The sequence below is a fragment of the Sminthopsis crassicaudata genome, chromosome 2 (genome assembly GCF_048593235.1).
Source record: "Sminthopsis crassicaudata isolate SCR6 chromosome 2, ASM4859323v1, whole genome shotgun sequence".
Classification (NCBI taxonomy): domain Eukaryota; kingdom Metazoa; phylum Chordata; class Mammalia; order Dasyuromorphia; family Dasyuridae; genus Sminthopsis; species Sminthopsis crassicaudata.
Genome location: NC_133618.1, coordinates 359,016,226 through 359,032,451, shown reverse-complemented (window position 1 = coordinate 359,032,451; position 16,226 = coordinate 359,016,226). Strand labels below are relative to the sequence as shown.

Genomic DNA, 16,226 nt, shown 5'->3' with positions numbered 1-16,226 from the left:
GTAAAGAAGTTCACATACATTCACATACTGGTTGAAATTTGCATTAAAAAAAAATCCCACCTTAATTTCTTAATGATCTCCCCCTAACATTAATTATGTGACTATTATAATCTTTCTTTCCCTGTCCTTTTTTTCCCCCCAGCTGTTGACAGGTCCATTTCAGCAAGTTTGAGTGATGCTCGTGATGCCCTAGTGAATGCTGTAATAGATTCTCTGTCTGCTTACCGAACTTCAGTTCTAAGTAGTCAGCAACCTGGTCTCTTGGTTCCTTTTTCTTTACGTCTCTTCCCACTTTTTGTGTTAGCTCTTCTTAAACAGGTAAGAGTGAAATAGAAATTTTAAAGGGGACACATCCCTAATATATGTTTTATAACAGTGATTTTTAATATTTTTAGTAGCCCGCTAGCTGCCCCGTAACTATAATAACTAAAAATTGGTTAATTCATGAATGATTCTAACAGCCCTTTTACTTTATCCTCTTTTATCTTCTTATCTTTGATATTGTATTACTCCTCTCAGACCACAATTTACTTGTCATTTCTATACTTGTATTCAGCTTGGCTTTTTCATTGTCATCTTTACATCTGCTAGCTTCAACCAATTAGCTTAGCTCACTGACCATAAAATCTAACCAATCTGGACTCCTCTTTTTTCACATACATCTTTAACTTCAGTATTTTGCTGCTGTTAACACCTTTTTCCATTTCTGCCATTTAATTTTAGGCATTTTTTTTTTTTTTAATCTTCTATGATACCGTATATCATAGAATTCTATGACAATACTCTATGCTTTCTTTTTTGCTCCCCTCTTCTCCCCTTACCTTTCAGACCTTTATCTATACACTTTTTCCTGCATCCATTTTTGGATTCTCTTTGTGTAATTGTGTTTGTGTTATTCATCTGCATTAATCTTTCATCTTTTGTGAGAATCCATGTGCTCGTACTGATTTCTTATTCAACTTCCCAGACTATTATTTTCTTTATAGCCTATAATTGGCATGATTTGCCATCATCTAGAGCTTAATTACTTTGCCTCAAATCATTATTCTTTTCATTTTGCCTGTTAGCAGTAGAAGAGTCATCTTCCCACATCCTTACACTTAGTACATTAGGTTTATTTTTTGAAATTCTCTGTGTTTCCTCCTTGCTGCCCTAAAGAACCCCTATAATCACATACCAAGATCTCCTGACACTTGTATGAATGTCATTTACATGTAAATACAAATTCTTGTATATGTGTTATATATGTGTTCTATGCTTGAATTGCCATTTCCTGTTTACAACCATAATTTAGTTCTACCACCTATAACTTAAATTTCCTGCTTGCTTTTCCTCATTTTCATGTTTTACTCTGTTCTATCAACAGCTGTGGAATTCCCGATTTTATTAGATCTTCATAGTGAATCAGTTAAAATGGTGTATGTTTTACAGATGAGGAAATGGAGACAAGTAAAATTTGTCTTCTGTTGATATGTAATTCTTTGTAGTTATAGGACTGTGACCACGAATAAGATCAGATTTGAATTACTGATAAAGCACATTCAAATAAATAAAAAAATAATGTCCAGTTCCTATTTTTCAATATTTAAAAATTGAAAAATATCTTTTCCATTTATATTTAACAAATGTGAGTAATTTTACTTTTTTTTGGCATGGGGGGATTTGATATGTTTTGTTTACAGAAATCATTCCAAACTGGGACTACTGCTCATCTAGATGAACGTATTTTTGCTATGTGTCAAGTGAAAAATCAGCCACTGGTTTACCTCATGCTCATGACCCATCCCAATCTGTACAGAGTTGACAATCTCTCAGATGAGGTAAGAATGCCCATTAATTACTTTAGTCCATGTATTCATAAGTCTTAATAATGAATCCAAAAAAGAAATTAAAGTTTCATTCCTTTTTTAATTTTTAACTTTAAAATTAAGGACTTTAGCTTTAAGAATTCTGATAACTTGGGGGCAGCTACGTGGTGCAGTGGATAGAACACCAGCCCTGAATTCAGGAGGCCCAGAGTTCAAATGTGGTCTCAGACACTTAATACTTCCTAGCTGTGTGACCCTGGGCAAGTCACTTAACCCCAACCTCAAAAAAAAAAAAAGAATTCTGGAAACTCAAAATTTGATTTAGTGGTTCATTTAAGTAATATATCAAATTGTAGTTGTCATTTAAGAATTTCCCCTAAAATCAATTGAATTGAAAGAAATATGCATTAATTATTATTTCATTTGCATAGGAAAGTCAGCCATTGTAGATTGTTCTAGTAGCGTCCATGAACTAAGAAAAACTTATTCCAGTTCTATGGCATTAATTTCCCTTAGAGAAAATTGGAATATTTGTGATAAATGTTATTAGTGTTTTCAAAGATATTGCCAAGTCTAATATCAATATTTTCAATGACATGCTTTCCTTTTCATCTAATTAAAGGAAGAAGAGTTTGACATTTGGAAAAGCATTTGATTTATTTAACTAGAGAGACACTGACATTTATTATAAAATTTTTTAATAAACATTTTTCATTTTTGATATTTTAAAAATGTTTGTCCTTTATTGTTTTGTAATACCAGTATCTTTAAGCCATATATCTACAACTTTGTCCTTAAATTTAAATTTAAAGATGAATGAAAAGCAATTCTGGTTTTGCTAATTGAGTGTTACAATATAAAACATTAATTTTCAACTTAATCTTGAAATTATTAGATAAGAGAAGCAAGGCATGAATTTTTAAAATTTGAAACTTTTATTGGATTTCATTTTTACATCACCTTGGTTTTGAGCACAATAGTATTTATTCAGCCATTTCCTAATAATAGGCTTTTTTTTTTTTTTTTTCTTCTACAAATAACAGATACATTTTTGAACATGTATATCTTTTCCCTCTTTCTTTTATTTCTTATGGTTATGTGCCAAATGTTGTTCACTGGGTTAAAAGGATATTACAGTAATTTTACATATTTCCTAATTGCTTTATAAAATCATTAGACCAATTCATAGCAACATTGCACCTGTTTTCTCACACTCCTTCCAACAGTTTTGCTTTTTTGTCAAGAGTTGTTTTAATTTGTATTTCTATCATTAGTAGTATTGTTTTTCTATCATTAGTAGTAATTTGAAGAATAACTGTTGATTACTTATTTCTTCCTTTAAGAACAGTTTGTTCTTATCCTTTATTTATGGGGGAATATTTGTTATTCTTAAATAATTGAATTAGCTCCTTTTTCATTCTGGATAACACACTTTTATCAGAGATAAATGCTCCCCATTTAGCTGTTTCCTCCTATAATTTTATCTGAATTTGTTTTGTCTATAAAATGTATATATGTCTATAAATGTACATATAGTTTTGTAATTAAATCTGTCTATATTATATTATCAGTCTATGTCTGATCATGAATTTTTTCCTGTATCCATGATGGGAAATGATGTTTTCTGATTCCTCTGATTTGCTTAGTGTTGTGACCTTTTATACTAAATTGGAACTTATTTATCACCTTTATTTTATTTATTCATTCATTCATTTATTTAATCTTGGCAGAGCAATTGGGATTAAGTGACTTGTCCAGGGTTATACAGCTAGTAAGTGTTAAGTGTCTGAGGTCATATTTGAACTCAGGTCCTTCTGACCTGGACCAGTGTTCTATCCATTGCACCATATAGTTGTCCCTTTATTTCTAAAAATGTTACTTTGCTAACATCCTTTGACCATGAGCCAATATTGAATTAAAAAAAAAAAACAAAACTTGAAAACAGCAGCAAAAACACAAACAACAAAACACAATAGTCAAATCTGACATTATATGTAGTGTCTACACCCATAGACCTCTGCAAATAAAGTGAAAACCAACTTTTGCTGAATAATGTTTCCATATCACATACATCTCTATCTCCCATTGCCACATTTTTATAGTAACTATCATACTGGACTAATGTACTTGTTTCTTCTTAAAATCTCTTGCTCAATGTAAAACATTTTTAAAGCATTACTACCTTCTACATACATACATACTCATAACTAAAATTACCTTTCAGCCCAAAAATTTACTGTGTGTGTGTGTGTGTGTGTGTGTGTGTGTGTGTGTGTGTGTGTGTGTGTGATGGACAGATGGAGTCTCTTGCTCCTTGGAGTCAGGAACTATTTAATTTTTTTTTCATTATAACCCTGGCACCTAGCATAGCCCATGCCATATAATAGGTGCTTAATAAAATGCTTTTTGATTAATTGATCTAGAATTTTTTTTCCTACTGACTGCTGGGTTTTGTTTTGTTTTGTTTTAACCTTTTAGGGAGCCCTCAACATCAATGATAAAACTATACCTCAGCCGTCTATTCTGCAGTTGTCTGTAGAAAAATTGAGCAGAGATGGAGCTTTCCTCATGGATGCAGGCACTGTGAGTAGTCTGATTTGTCCATGTTTTTAGTGAATAGAATAGTCATACTTTTTGAATGAGCAGATTCAATATTTTAATCATGCCAAATGAATTTTCTTCCTAAATGCCAGGTAATGATGCTGTGGGTTGGAAAAAATTGTGGACAAAATTTTCTCAGTCAGGTTCTTGGAGTTCCAAACTATGCATCTCTACCACTGCATATGGTAAGAATGTCTCTTTGTAGTGTTGTTACACCTAAAGAACAATTTAAAATTTTGCCAAATTTTCTTTTTTTAAATCATAAAAGAATCATGTTTCTCTCCTACTATTAAATGTTTATTTCTATTAGAAATGATTTCCACAATACAAGTTGATCAAAATTGTAAATATAGTCTTTAGGTCATTTCTCATATATTTAAAATAAAGGTACATATGAAACACAGTATAAGATTTGGGGCAATTAGCAAAAAAAAGTGTATCTAGTTATTATTGAAACAGACCCTGCTGTCATACCTAGTGAGATTACATATTGAAATTCCTTTTTTATGTGGGAAATTGATAGAGGAGTTGTTTGCTATTACCTCTTTCAGTGTTTTTTTACTTGCTGTTTGAGGGAAAGAAGTTCGGTAATTGTCACAAGTAAATTATTACCCCAAAATTAATGACCAAATTTGAAGCAGTTATACAACTAAAACTTTAGAGAATATTGGAGGAAGGATAGTATAAATTTAATTTGTTTTAATTCTGGTAGATGCTTTAGGATCTGTAAATATCTCTTTGGAGAACCTGGATGATTTCACTGCTACTATTTTATTATTGAAACATGGGCTTTAGATGATATACTATGTCATCAGGGGTATGTGGGGTATTCAGTAGGACCAGCCCCTCTGATGTGAGGACTTAACCAACCCTTTCCAGGGCTTTTCCAAACTACCTTTGATGTCCACCTCATTCACCCAGCTTTCACTCCAAAAAAGCTATAGCATACACAGCAGCCACATCCTGGTAAATAGTCCTGTCATGGGCTAAACCAGTTTGAGGATAACCAAAAGGCCTTAAATCTGTCAGTGGGTTAAGAGCATGGTTTCTTAAATTTTTTCACTTAAAACCCCTTCTAGCCTAAAAAAATTTTATGTACCCTGGGTATATAGATATGTAAAATATATATACAAATCAAACATTTGCTGATAATAAGTCATAGTATATAAAGACTTTCCCTGGCAGAATGGGTAGATAGGAACAATTTGTTCCAATAGCCATGAAGGTAGCTAAAGCAAGGCACTGTAGAATCCTTAGAACTTGATCAGATATTGAAGAGGCCAAACATATTAAATGCATCCCAGGCCATTGCCCAGTTCACTTATAAGTCAACCCATGTCATCCTCAACTAAAATACTTCTTACTCCATACATTTTCATTGTCCCCATGCCCGGAATTCTTTCCTTTCTCATATTTACCTCTTAATTTCTTTGACTTCCTTCAAATCTTAGCTAAAATTCTTCTTTTTACACGAAGTCTTTATCAATCCTTCTTAAAGCTAATATTTTCCTTTCTATGTCTCCAATTTTTTCGGGTGTGTAAGTTTTTTGGTTTTTTTTTTTTTTTTTTTTTAAATCATTTACATGGCTCTCTTCAACAATGAGAAGATACAAATCAGTTCCAATAGATCTGAAATGAACAGAACCAGCTACACCCACAGAAAAAACACTGGGAAATGAGTATTGACCACAGTATAACATTTCCACTCTTTTTGTTGCTGTTTGCTTGCATTTTTGTTTTTTTTTTCTCAGGTTATTTTTACCTTCTTTCTAAATCTGATCTTTCCTGTGCAACAAGATAATTTATAAATATATTTGCATATATTATATATATATTATATGCATATATATATATATATATATATATATATATATATATATATATTATAGGAAGGAGGGAAAAAGTTGGAACAGAAGGTTTGGCAAGGGTCACTGTTGAAAAATTACCCATGCATATGTTTTGTATATAAAAAACTATAATAAAAAATCAAATTAAAAAAAAGACATTTATATATTGTATTTTCTATTAACTGAAGAGTTCCTTGAGCAGGAATTGATTTTGTATGCCTAATGTTTAGTACAGTGACTTGAACAGAGTAGGAGTTTAGCAATTGATTGCTTGATCTTTGTTCAAAAGACATACCTTCCAGATCTTGATACAGCAGAATCTGCCAGAATAAGAGGTTTTATCTCATGGCTTAGAGAACATAGGCCATTTTTTCCAGTACTTTACATAATAAGGTAAGCTGGATTTATTTTATTCCTTTTTATTATTTATGCATGGAAATTGTACCTTATAAGGGCTTGAATTTTAAGTCGTAGATGTTACTGTAAATTGTTGCAAAAGTACTGTTTAGAATAATAGACAAAGAAAAAGAAAATCCTATGGAAGATAAATATTATCTTAGTTTTTATATTAGTCAGCTAACAAATATTTATTAAGTATCTAGTAAATGTTAGATTCTGAAGATGTTATTAAGGTAAATGAAACAGTCCCTGCTTGTAGGACATTGTATTTCAATAGGAGAGACTTAACTGATGCATAGTATCTATAGAACAGATAATATTAATATAAATAATACTAGTTATTAATAGTACAAATATTAGAACTCCTTTAATGTTTAAATAATTTCACACTTAAATTTTTGCTAGCATATTAGGCCTGACAGTTCTAATATCTTTCTTCAAGTCATGGAATTTTCAGTAAGGAAGTTGTTACACATGGAAAACACCTTTTGATAATTGTACATCAAGTTTAAAATGGTACTTATTAAAAAATTTCAATGGTTTATGCTGGATTAAGTACTTATTTATAATTGTTGCTATTGTTTATATTATTATTGCTGCTGTTATCATTATTAAATGAAATTATAAACATTTTTCTCATTTTATTTGTCAGGGATGAGAGTCCTTTGAAAGCAACTTTCCTTCAATACATGGTAGAAGACAGAACAGAATCTGCCTTATCATATTATGAGTTTCTCCTGCATGTACAACAGCAAGTGAATAAATGAACAAATGAAGACTATGGATCATCTTTTTCCAAGGGAAATCACTAGAGTTGAGAACACTTGAGCTTGTAATGCCCTCTTTTAAAAAACTTTTTTATTAATTTTGTGGCCTCGTGTGATGGTTAAGATATTTTCACTGTGATTTCAACATACTACAGCAAATATTGGACCACAAAAGGAAATCAAACATGCATCTAAAGATATTGTATTTTTCAAATCAAAATATATCTAAATATATTTGGGCACCTTTTTATTTGCTGCCAATTATGTTTGAGTGGTTGTAGACTGAAATAAGTTAAAGATTAATATGAGGCAAAGTACATTTTGTAAAATAAAGACTTCTTTGTTGCTCAAAATGTATGCTATTTTTTATTTTTGCTGACTAAGTATGTTTCAGGGAAGTTACATCCACTGACAAGATCTTTTTAAAAAAAAGTTTAATTCATTTACAGGTAAATGGATATTTGAAAACCTTTGTTATTCTCTCTCCCCCCTCCTTTTTTTTCTTTAAAGGAAAAAAAAGGTTATCATGTTAAATAGAGATAATGTTAACTTTTTTTTTTTAGTTCAAGAGGGAAATATGAAGTAGAACATTCAAGCTTTTAAATCCAATCCAACAGTGTTCTTTATACTTGAAGGACAAAGCCCTGATGCAGCAAAAATTATAATTAAGTGTATATCTGATTTGGCTGCAATGAGACTAGATCCTTTATTCAACATTTATTTCAGCATTGAAAATGATCTGAGTTTGGTAGGCATAAATACTCTTAATTTTTTTTTTTTTCCTAATAAGGGGAAGTAGTATATTATCCCTGTATATTAGGGAAATGTGAATCTTTAATACTCCAGACGCTTTGTGAGATTTGTTGCTATGTTTCTGGTCTCTCTTAAATTTCATCCATTTTCTGGCCTATAATGAAAAACAAATATATTCTTTTGATGAGATGTGGATGAATTAAAGAAATCAAATGTTTCATATTGTTTTAAAAGTACCAGAAACTTACAGTAAACTTACTGTTACTTTTGGTAGTATAAATGATGAAACTGAAAATAATACACAAATAATTTTATTTGTGGATGAATGATTCGGTGCATATTTTTTAGACCTGGTTTCTTGGTTCAGAAATAATGGGTTCAGCAAAGGAAATGTTAAAGCCAAAACTATTCAAGACATTTTGTTTACTTGTTAACATACATCTATATACTTACAATGCAGTGATAAGTACTAATTTAAAGATTGGCTCAGTGATTTTTCACAAATTCATCTTAACTTGTGAGTAACTAGTAAATGGATGTTTCCTTTTACTAATACCCAGCAGAAGCTTTTTATTTTAATGGAATATAAATGTTTACAATGTTGGCTCTAGGTTTAACAAATTAATAATAAAAATTTATATCAACATGAGTTGTACTTAAATTTAACTGAGTTGCCTTGATACAAGGAAAAAATAGGTTTTATTTGAGAATAGAGCTGCTGTTTTGAGTTGGATCAAAAAAGTTAAACGAATTCATATTATTTCTAAAGAGACCTACTCTATCTCCTAAACAGTGTAAGACTCTGTTCTCAGTATTCAAGTCCATTATACTGGAAGCTTTGTGAAAGTTATTAGCAATGGGTGATTTATGATTTTATTCATTTGGTGTGTGGTAGCTTTCAAATTATAACAAAAGTTTTTTTTTCTCAATACTCATTTCATCTTATCATGCATTGACATTTCTCAAAAGAATTAAAATTCTTATAAAAATAAGTATTGCACATTATTTTGATTTTTGAAATCCTTTAAGGAGTTAAAAAAGAAGCTTCCAGGGTGGGAGTTACATCCTTCTAGGGAGATCCTTGTGCCTCAAACATCCCTACAATGGGGATGGTTCTTATTTGCTCAACCTGTCTTGTTAGCATATTTCACAAATAAATTATTTTTTAAATTCCTATTTTAGATATTGTCTAATTTATGTGTGAACTAGAATAATTATAATTTTCAATCCATGGTTCATAATGAATATTTGATTTATGATTATCCATATTTGGTATGTAATTTCTATAAACAGTGAATGAATGAACCCTCTTGGAAGTAGAAAGCTTTTGGAAATACTGATATTTAAGTAATTTTTTTTTTTTTTTTTTTTTGCAATATGAAATTTTCCATTTTAATTTTATTTCCAATAGTGCACACATGACCTTCTAGCTCATCTATTACATTTTAATGTTGTAAAACACACCAATATTTACACAATGCCATATTTTTCAACACAGCTGTAAACTGTTAAAAATGCTTACATTTTCTATAGCTCTACAACTGCAAAAGGTAATAAGCAAGAGTAAGTTTGTTACCTATTCCTGAGCAGTGACATCCCTACCACAGCAAATGCACTCTATTTTTCTAGTTTCTGGGATTTTTAAAATAATATATAAGTTTGACTTAATAGGATTCAGTCAAAAGCAGTAATCTTAATTTGCATATATTTTCATTATTTTTAATTTAATATAATGAGTCTAATAGACTGTTCTGCAATAATTAGAATACAATTTACTTTATTCATTTAACAATAATCAAAGATGCATAACAGCTATTATCTAGGGGACCATCAAATGTGATTTTATGTTTTTGTTTCATGTTACAATGTAATCCTTACAGTAAATTTTAATTTTGTAAAGTAGTGTATAATAATGTAACATTAAATTCTTGTTCTCAAACCCAAATGTGTTTTGTTCTTCAGTGTAATGTGTTAAATCTTGACTCTGAAACATTAAAAGCCAAGATTTACTTGTCCAATTTTTTTTATAATTTGTAATTTTCACTGTAAAAAGAGAAGTCATTTGTAACACATGCAAATTCTTATTTATCTGTACTAACTTATCAATTTGGCTACTCAATAAAATTAATTGAAAGAGCTTATAACAGATGACCAATCATTTGGACTGATAAAAGCACCATACTGTAATAACAAACCAATCTGAGTTATGTTGCAGTATGTTCTATAATATTATGTTCATGGGAAATAATAAAACTGAAGGACCCTTGAATCTAGGTTTAGGAGTTAGACAACTTGTTGACACTGTGTCTACATTTCATTTCAGCAATACTAAGCCACCTCAGAAATGTTAGGATCAATAAAAATTATATACTAAAGTGCATTGAAAATAGTTTGTGAGAAGTATGACAGGATGGCTTTGTTTTTTTTCCCTTAAATGTATTAATTTTTCTATCCATACATCTACTTTCTATAAAGATAACTTACAGAATAGATATAACCCTCTCAAGATGGCCTAGATTCAAGTGCTTTTCTTTTTCCCCACTGTCCCTTTTCCCCCTTCCCCATCCCTACATACACATGTATACACACAGACTTGTATTGGAGCATGCCCAACAAGCAGTCACTCAAGTTCTGAGAACCTAAGACTATATATTGCTAAGTAGCTATTGATCTGCATTGGTAGGGGAAATTTCTGCATAGATTACAATGAAATAGTAGATTGGGACAAATAAAATAAAATAAAATAAACACCTCTGAAAGTAATTCTCATCTTTCATTATACCATAATTTATGGTTCATTGTGGAATTTTAAAATGTCTATGTTTTTTAAACCCAGATTTGGCGTAGGTGGCTTAGAAATCTAAGGCCTCAATTCTCATATAGTTATCTTTTTCATTTTTGAGGCAAAGCTTGATTATTCATAATCTGGTGGTTCTCAAGCTTTTTAAAGCTGGACCCTTTTTGGTATCAAATTTTAAGGACCCCATGAAATCAGATTGAGGAAGTGATGAAAAAAACTACTTATGAGTTCAATAATCTTTTTAAGTGAATTTGTATTTTAATTACAGCATATTTGAAAAATAGTAATTCATATGTAATGCATATGTATACAGAAATGCTCATTTTACTTGGTGTTTAAGCTCAGAAAAAAATTTTAGAATGCATATATATGATGTCTGCAAAACCTACTTGTTCTCCATTATACTTAACGAGGTTAATTTGGGGGGGGGGGGCAGAGAGGAAGGATCCTTGTCTATGACTGCATTGGAGTAGGAGGCTAGAAGTATGCAGTTCTTTGCACTAATGTAGACTTGCAAATAGTTGGCAAAAAAGTCTAGTTTTCTGGGTCACTGAGAATTTGTAATTCATAGTGAATATAGTTGTGTTTAAGAGGCTTGACTTTAATCCAGGTCTTCCTAACTCTAAGCTGTTTACTATACCAAGTTACCCATGCTTCATATTCTGTTAAAGCTAAAAGATTTTAAATTATTTTTAATAGCATACTTTGTATGCATATAGATTCCTGAATCCCAGGACTCTGAACTAGAAATTACTAGATCTTAAAAAAAACCCACTGCTTTAGAAAGCTGGCGAAATTCCAGATCTAGTGATCCATACTTTTGTGTATGTGGCAATTTCCACATGATATTTAGGAACATGCTAATAATCAAATACTGAGAAATTGCTTTTCTTCATAAGAAACATGAATTCAGTTGACCAGCTTCTTAGAGCAGTAAGTTATATAGAACATGTGGAAAAGTTTTGGACTGCTTAACTGGAAAGATTGAAGAAGTAATAAAGGTGCCAGACTTGGATGCAGGAAACCTGTATTTGAATTCTATTTCTGAACTAGATTTGGAATCATGTGCATATCCTCTAACTTTTATACCTCAATTTCTTCATCTATAAAAATCAACGAAAATAATTTGAGTATTTCACATGATTAGTATGAAGAAGTTATTTTCAATATTAAGCTACTGTGTAAACGTATGTCATGTATGGGCTATAGATAGTATACATGCAATTTACAGAGACCTACTAAGAGATGAATAGTTCTGTCAAGGTGTAAAGACACTTATATACTTATTAGGCTATTTTTGCTTTGCCTCCATCTGGAAACACTAGTATAAATAAAGTTTGAAAAATTTAGAAATGAAATTCAAACTGGAAAACATTAAGATCAGATTGCCATTTCTAATGCAAAATGCCCTTTAGCTGCTAGGTTATAGCTTGTCTGTGATCCCATGAGAGAAAATTCTTATGGCCCATCAATCCCTTATTCTTTATTTAGGACAAAGCCTAGCACAACTCTGCCAAATGGACAAAAAGATACTAGTTATATATGTCCATTCAAATATTTCACCAATATGTTGGGATTTTTTTTTTTATCAATTATAAACTGCAAATACCATTCTGAGAGTATTCTTTACTATAATAAAGATTTTCTAAAGATAGGAGATAATTAGCAACTCAAGTTTTTATATTGGGGAGGTAATTTTAGCAAAAGCAGGACATTTAAAGCAAAGGCATGCTTGAAGTACACAGTGTACTACAAATAGTATTCATTTATTGAAATGAAAATGGCTTGTTACAAAAAAGGGCAACATTACCCTGAGAAATGAGAAGGTCCCACAGACAAACCAATTACTCTGATTTTTTGTCAATATAGTAACAATTGCTTTTGTAGCTCTGAAGATCCCCTCTGTGCCTTTTCTAACATTTGCTGGTAGCTGATTAAAAGCTGGTAGTCAGATTAAAAGCACAGGTAACAACACTATGTTACCTATGCATGTGATGGTGTGTGTGTGTGAATTAGTCTAATAACTAGAAAACTATCCATTTTAAACTTCTTGATGATCTTAAAAAAAAAAAAAAAAAAAAAAGATAAACCTAACCAAAAAACAAACAAACAAAAAAACCTTTTGAGATATTATTCATTAAAAATGGTCAAGGGGAGCCAGTTAACATAGTGGATTAAAATACCAGCTCTGAAGTTAGAACTTGAATTCAAATGGGCCTCAAACACTTAACACTTATTAGCTGTGTGACTGGCAAGTCACTTAATGTAAAGTTCTGATTAGCTTTCTGAGGTCTTGTGACCAGCCTTCAGTTCAGCTGAGTAATCACGAGAATAGTCAGAGATAAAGTCCAAATTCTTTTATTATTTCCCTCACAGTCTGTCTCCTTTACTTGGGGCCTGGCTAACTTTCTGGAAGGCCTTCAGGCAGCAGTTGCTTTCAGTGGAGAAATGGAGAGCCACCAGGAGCCTGATCAAAAATGGAATGTCTTTTGTCCAGTCCTTATTGGCTCTTATATACTCTATTATAATTACATCATTGTAGGTATCAATCTTGTAGAATAGGTGTCAATCTTGTAGAACTATATTAAGTACTAAATACATGTAAACTAGAGAATCATTATCTTAATTCCACTGAATTAACAATCAATCATAATCATAGTGAATTAGAGAACTTCTCCACTGAGACCAAAAGCCCTTTTTTGAAGGTCCCCCAGAAAGCTAGCCCAGCCCCAGATGAAGGAGACAGGATAGCCACTAGAGTTTTTATCTTCGAGTTTGTCTCCTAGCTGTTATATACTCTATTATAAGTATATCATCATAGGTGTCAACTTGTAGAATTATACTAAGAACTAGAGAATCATTATGTTAATTCTACTGAATTACCACTTTGTTTTACAATTAAATAAATCATACAGCACTAGAGAACTCAGTGCTAAACTAGATAACCATTGTCTTATCAATTCCACAGAGTTAACACTTTGTTGTAGTATTAAATCAATCATAGGGTGTTCCTGCCCTTTACATCTCCCACTTTCTTTTTAGAACATGGGTGATCGATCTTGCCCTTCCTGATTTCTCCAAAAGGGAGGTGACAACCCTCCTTGACTTCTCAGAAAGGAGGGGTGAAAACACCAAAAAAGGAGGTGATCACGCCCTTTCTGATGTCTTAGGAAGGGAGGTGAAAACACCAAAGGGATGTTCTAAAACAAAAGAAAGCAGGAGATGTAATGGGCCAGAATTCTGGAGAAATGTACTTGAAAGGAGGAGAGAACATTATTACAGTATATTGAGTATAAACCAATCATATCACTAGGGAACTATTATTTATTGTAAGATTAAATCAATCATACTGAACAAGAGAACTCATATGCTAACCTAGATAACTTTTGTCTTATCAATTCCATAGAATTAACACCTTCTGGCCCATTACATCCTCTGCTTTCTTTTGTTTTAGAACATAGATGGTCACGCCCTCCTTGACTTCTCAGAGAGGTGAAAACCCCAAAAAGGAGGTTATCTTCTCCAGAGTTCTGGCCCATTACAATAAAAAACAAAGTTCAGTAGCTTTTCTGTTGTGTCCAACTCATCATGATCCATTTGGGGGTTTTTTGGCAAAGATTCTGGAGCAATTTGCCATTTTCTTCTCCATCTTATTTTAGAGATGAGGAAACTGAGGTAAACAAGATTAAGTGACTTGTAGGCTCACACAGCTAGTGTCTGAGGCCAGATTTTTTTTTTTTTTTTTTTTTTAAGCCACATTTGAATTCAAGAAGATGGATCTTGCTTACTGATTCCAGGACCTGCACTCTATCCATTGCCTCTTAGGAAACAAAAGACATCAATTAAAAACTAGGGGGAAAAAAAGTAAGTAGTATGGGATTGTGAAAAGACTATGACTTTGGAGCACCTAGCTTTGAATCATGATTATGCTATGTATTTAGCTTTATGATATGGAGTAATTTATTATTTCATTGGGCTTCAGTTTTCTCTTATGTAAAAATGTATTGGCTCAGATAATATCCAAAATCCTTCTAGTTCTAAATTTTATGGATTTTATAAAAATATAGTAAGCTGTGAGTGCTATCTTATTAAATATAATGCTGAAATATAACAGAAAAACCAAATTAAATCTTTTGATAAAATTTTATTATGAAAACAAAATTCTGTTTTTGCATGTTTCTGATCTTCTGGCTGTCAAATTTGTGTATGACATTAAGAGAGATTAAATGAAGTGTAAGTTTCTATGCTTGATGCAACTACTGAAGAATTTTTTTGCTATTATAAAAATTCATTGTGTTCAATTTTTGAAAGCTGAGAATACTTCACAACTATAAACTTAACACTGAACTATTCTTTAAATTGAAATGGCGAATCTTGATACATGTAAAAGTCCATTCTGTATTTTAACAGAATTATCATGCTTGGAAACCAGTCCCACAAATTCCATTAATGGAGCCACTGAGAACAGATTCCTTCCTTTTGTAATTTGAGATTTCATATTTGATTTGAAAGGCAAATTACCATTGGGGTTTATGGAATACAGAGAAGTGAGACAATCTGATTTGAGCTTTATGAAGATCACTTTGCTTGAGTAAAATATGAAGTGAAGTGTGAGAAACTTTAGGCAGGGAGTCTAACCATAAGGCCACTGTTCAGATGTAAACTGATGGAGTCTGCACCAGAGAGTAGTAGCAGTGTCAAGAGGAAAGAAGGGGCATAAAGTTACATTGGGAAGATAGCATCCAAAACTAGGTTTCAAGCCTGTGTGACTGGGAAGACAATACAAAGATTCTTATTTGCAATGGAATTCATGTGTAAAATGATGTGTTTTTTTTGTTTGTTTGTTTGTTTTTTGACACATCATTAAATTTAGCACTGACTAATAGTAACTAGATATAATTGAAATCCAGGATCTCAGCCACAGGAAGGCTAATTTAACTCACACCCAGAAGACTTTTTTTTTTTTTTTTTTTTTTGGCTGAGGCAATTAGGGTTAAGTCAATTAAGTGAATTGCCTAGGGTCACATAGCTAGTAAGTATTAAATGCTGAGGTCGATTTTGAACTCAGGTCCTTCTGATTTTAGGGCTGGTGCTCTATACACTGTTCCATCTAATTGCCCCTCAGAAAAAATTTATGATCAATGTGAGTTAAGCAGTTTTGCCCTAGACAAACTCTGTAATTGCTCATATCATAATGTTGGGGCTATCTCATTTCTTTCTCAAATTAATTTTTTTTTTCCTGAAGCTGGGG

General features: G+C 31.7%; 1 protein-coding gene across 1 annotated transcript in view; it reads left to right on the top strand.

Moving 5' to 3' along the window:
* Positions 1–10,120, top strand: part of SEC24A (SEC24 homolog A, COPII coat complex component) — a 52,199-nt gene extending 42,079 nt beyond the window's left edge. The window contains exons 18-23 of the mRNA XM_074290900.1: positions 143–318; positions 1,683–1,820; positions 4,287–4,391; positions 4,502–4,594; positions 6,546–6,649; positions 7,308–10,120. Of these exons, the coding sequence (XP_074147001.1) occupies positions 143–318; positions 1,683–1,820; positions 4,287–4,391; positions 4,502–4,594; positions 6,546–6,649; positions 7,308–7,422 (731 nt within the window). The 3' untranslated portion in view covers positions 7,423–10,120. The remainder of the gene's footprint in view (positions 1–142; positions 319–1,682; positions 1,821–4,286; positions 4,392–4,501; positions 4,595–6,545; positions 6,650–7,307) is intronic.
* The last annotated feature ends 6,106 nt before the right edge of the window (positions 10,121–16,226 follow it).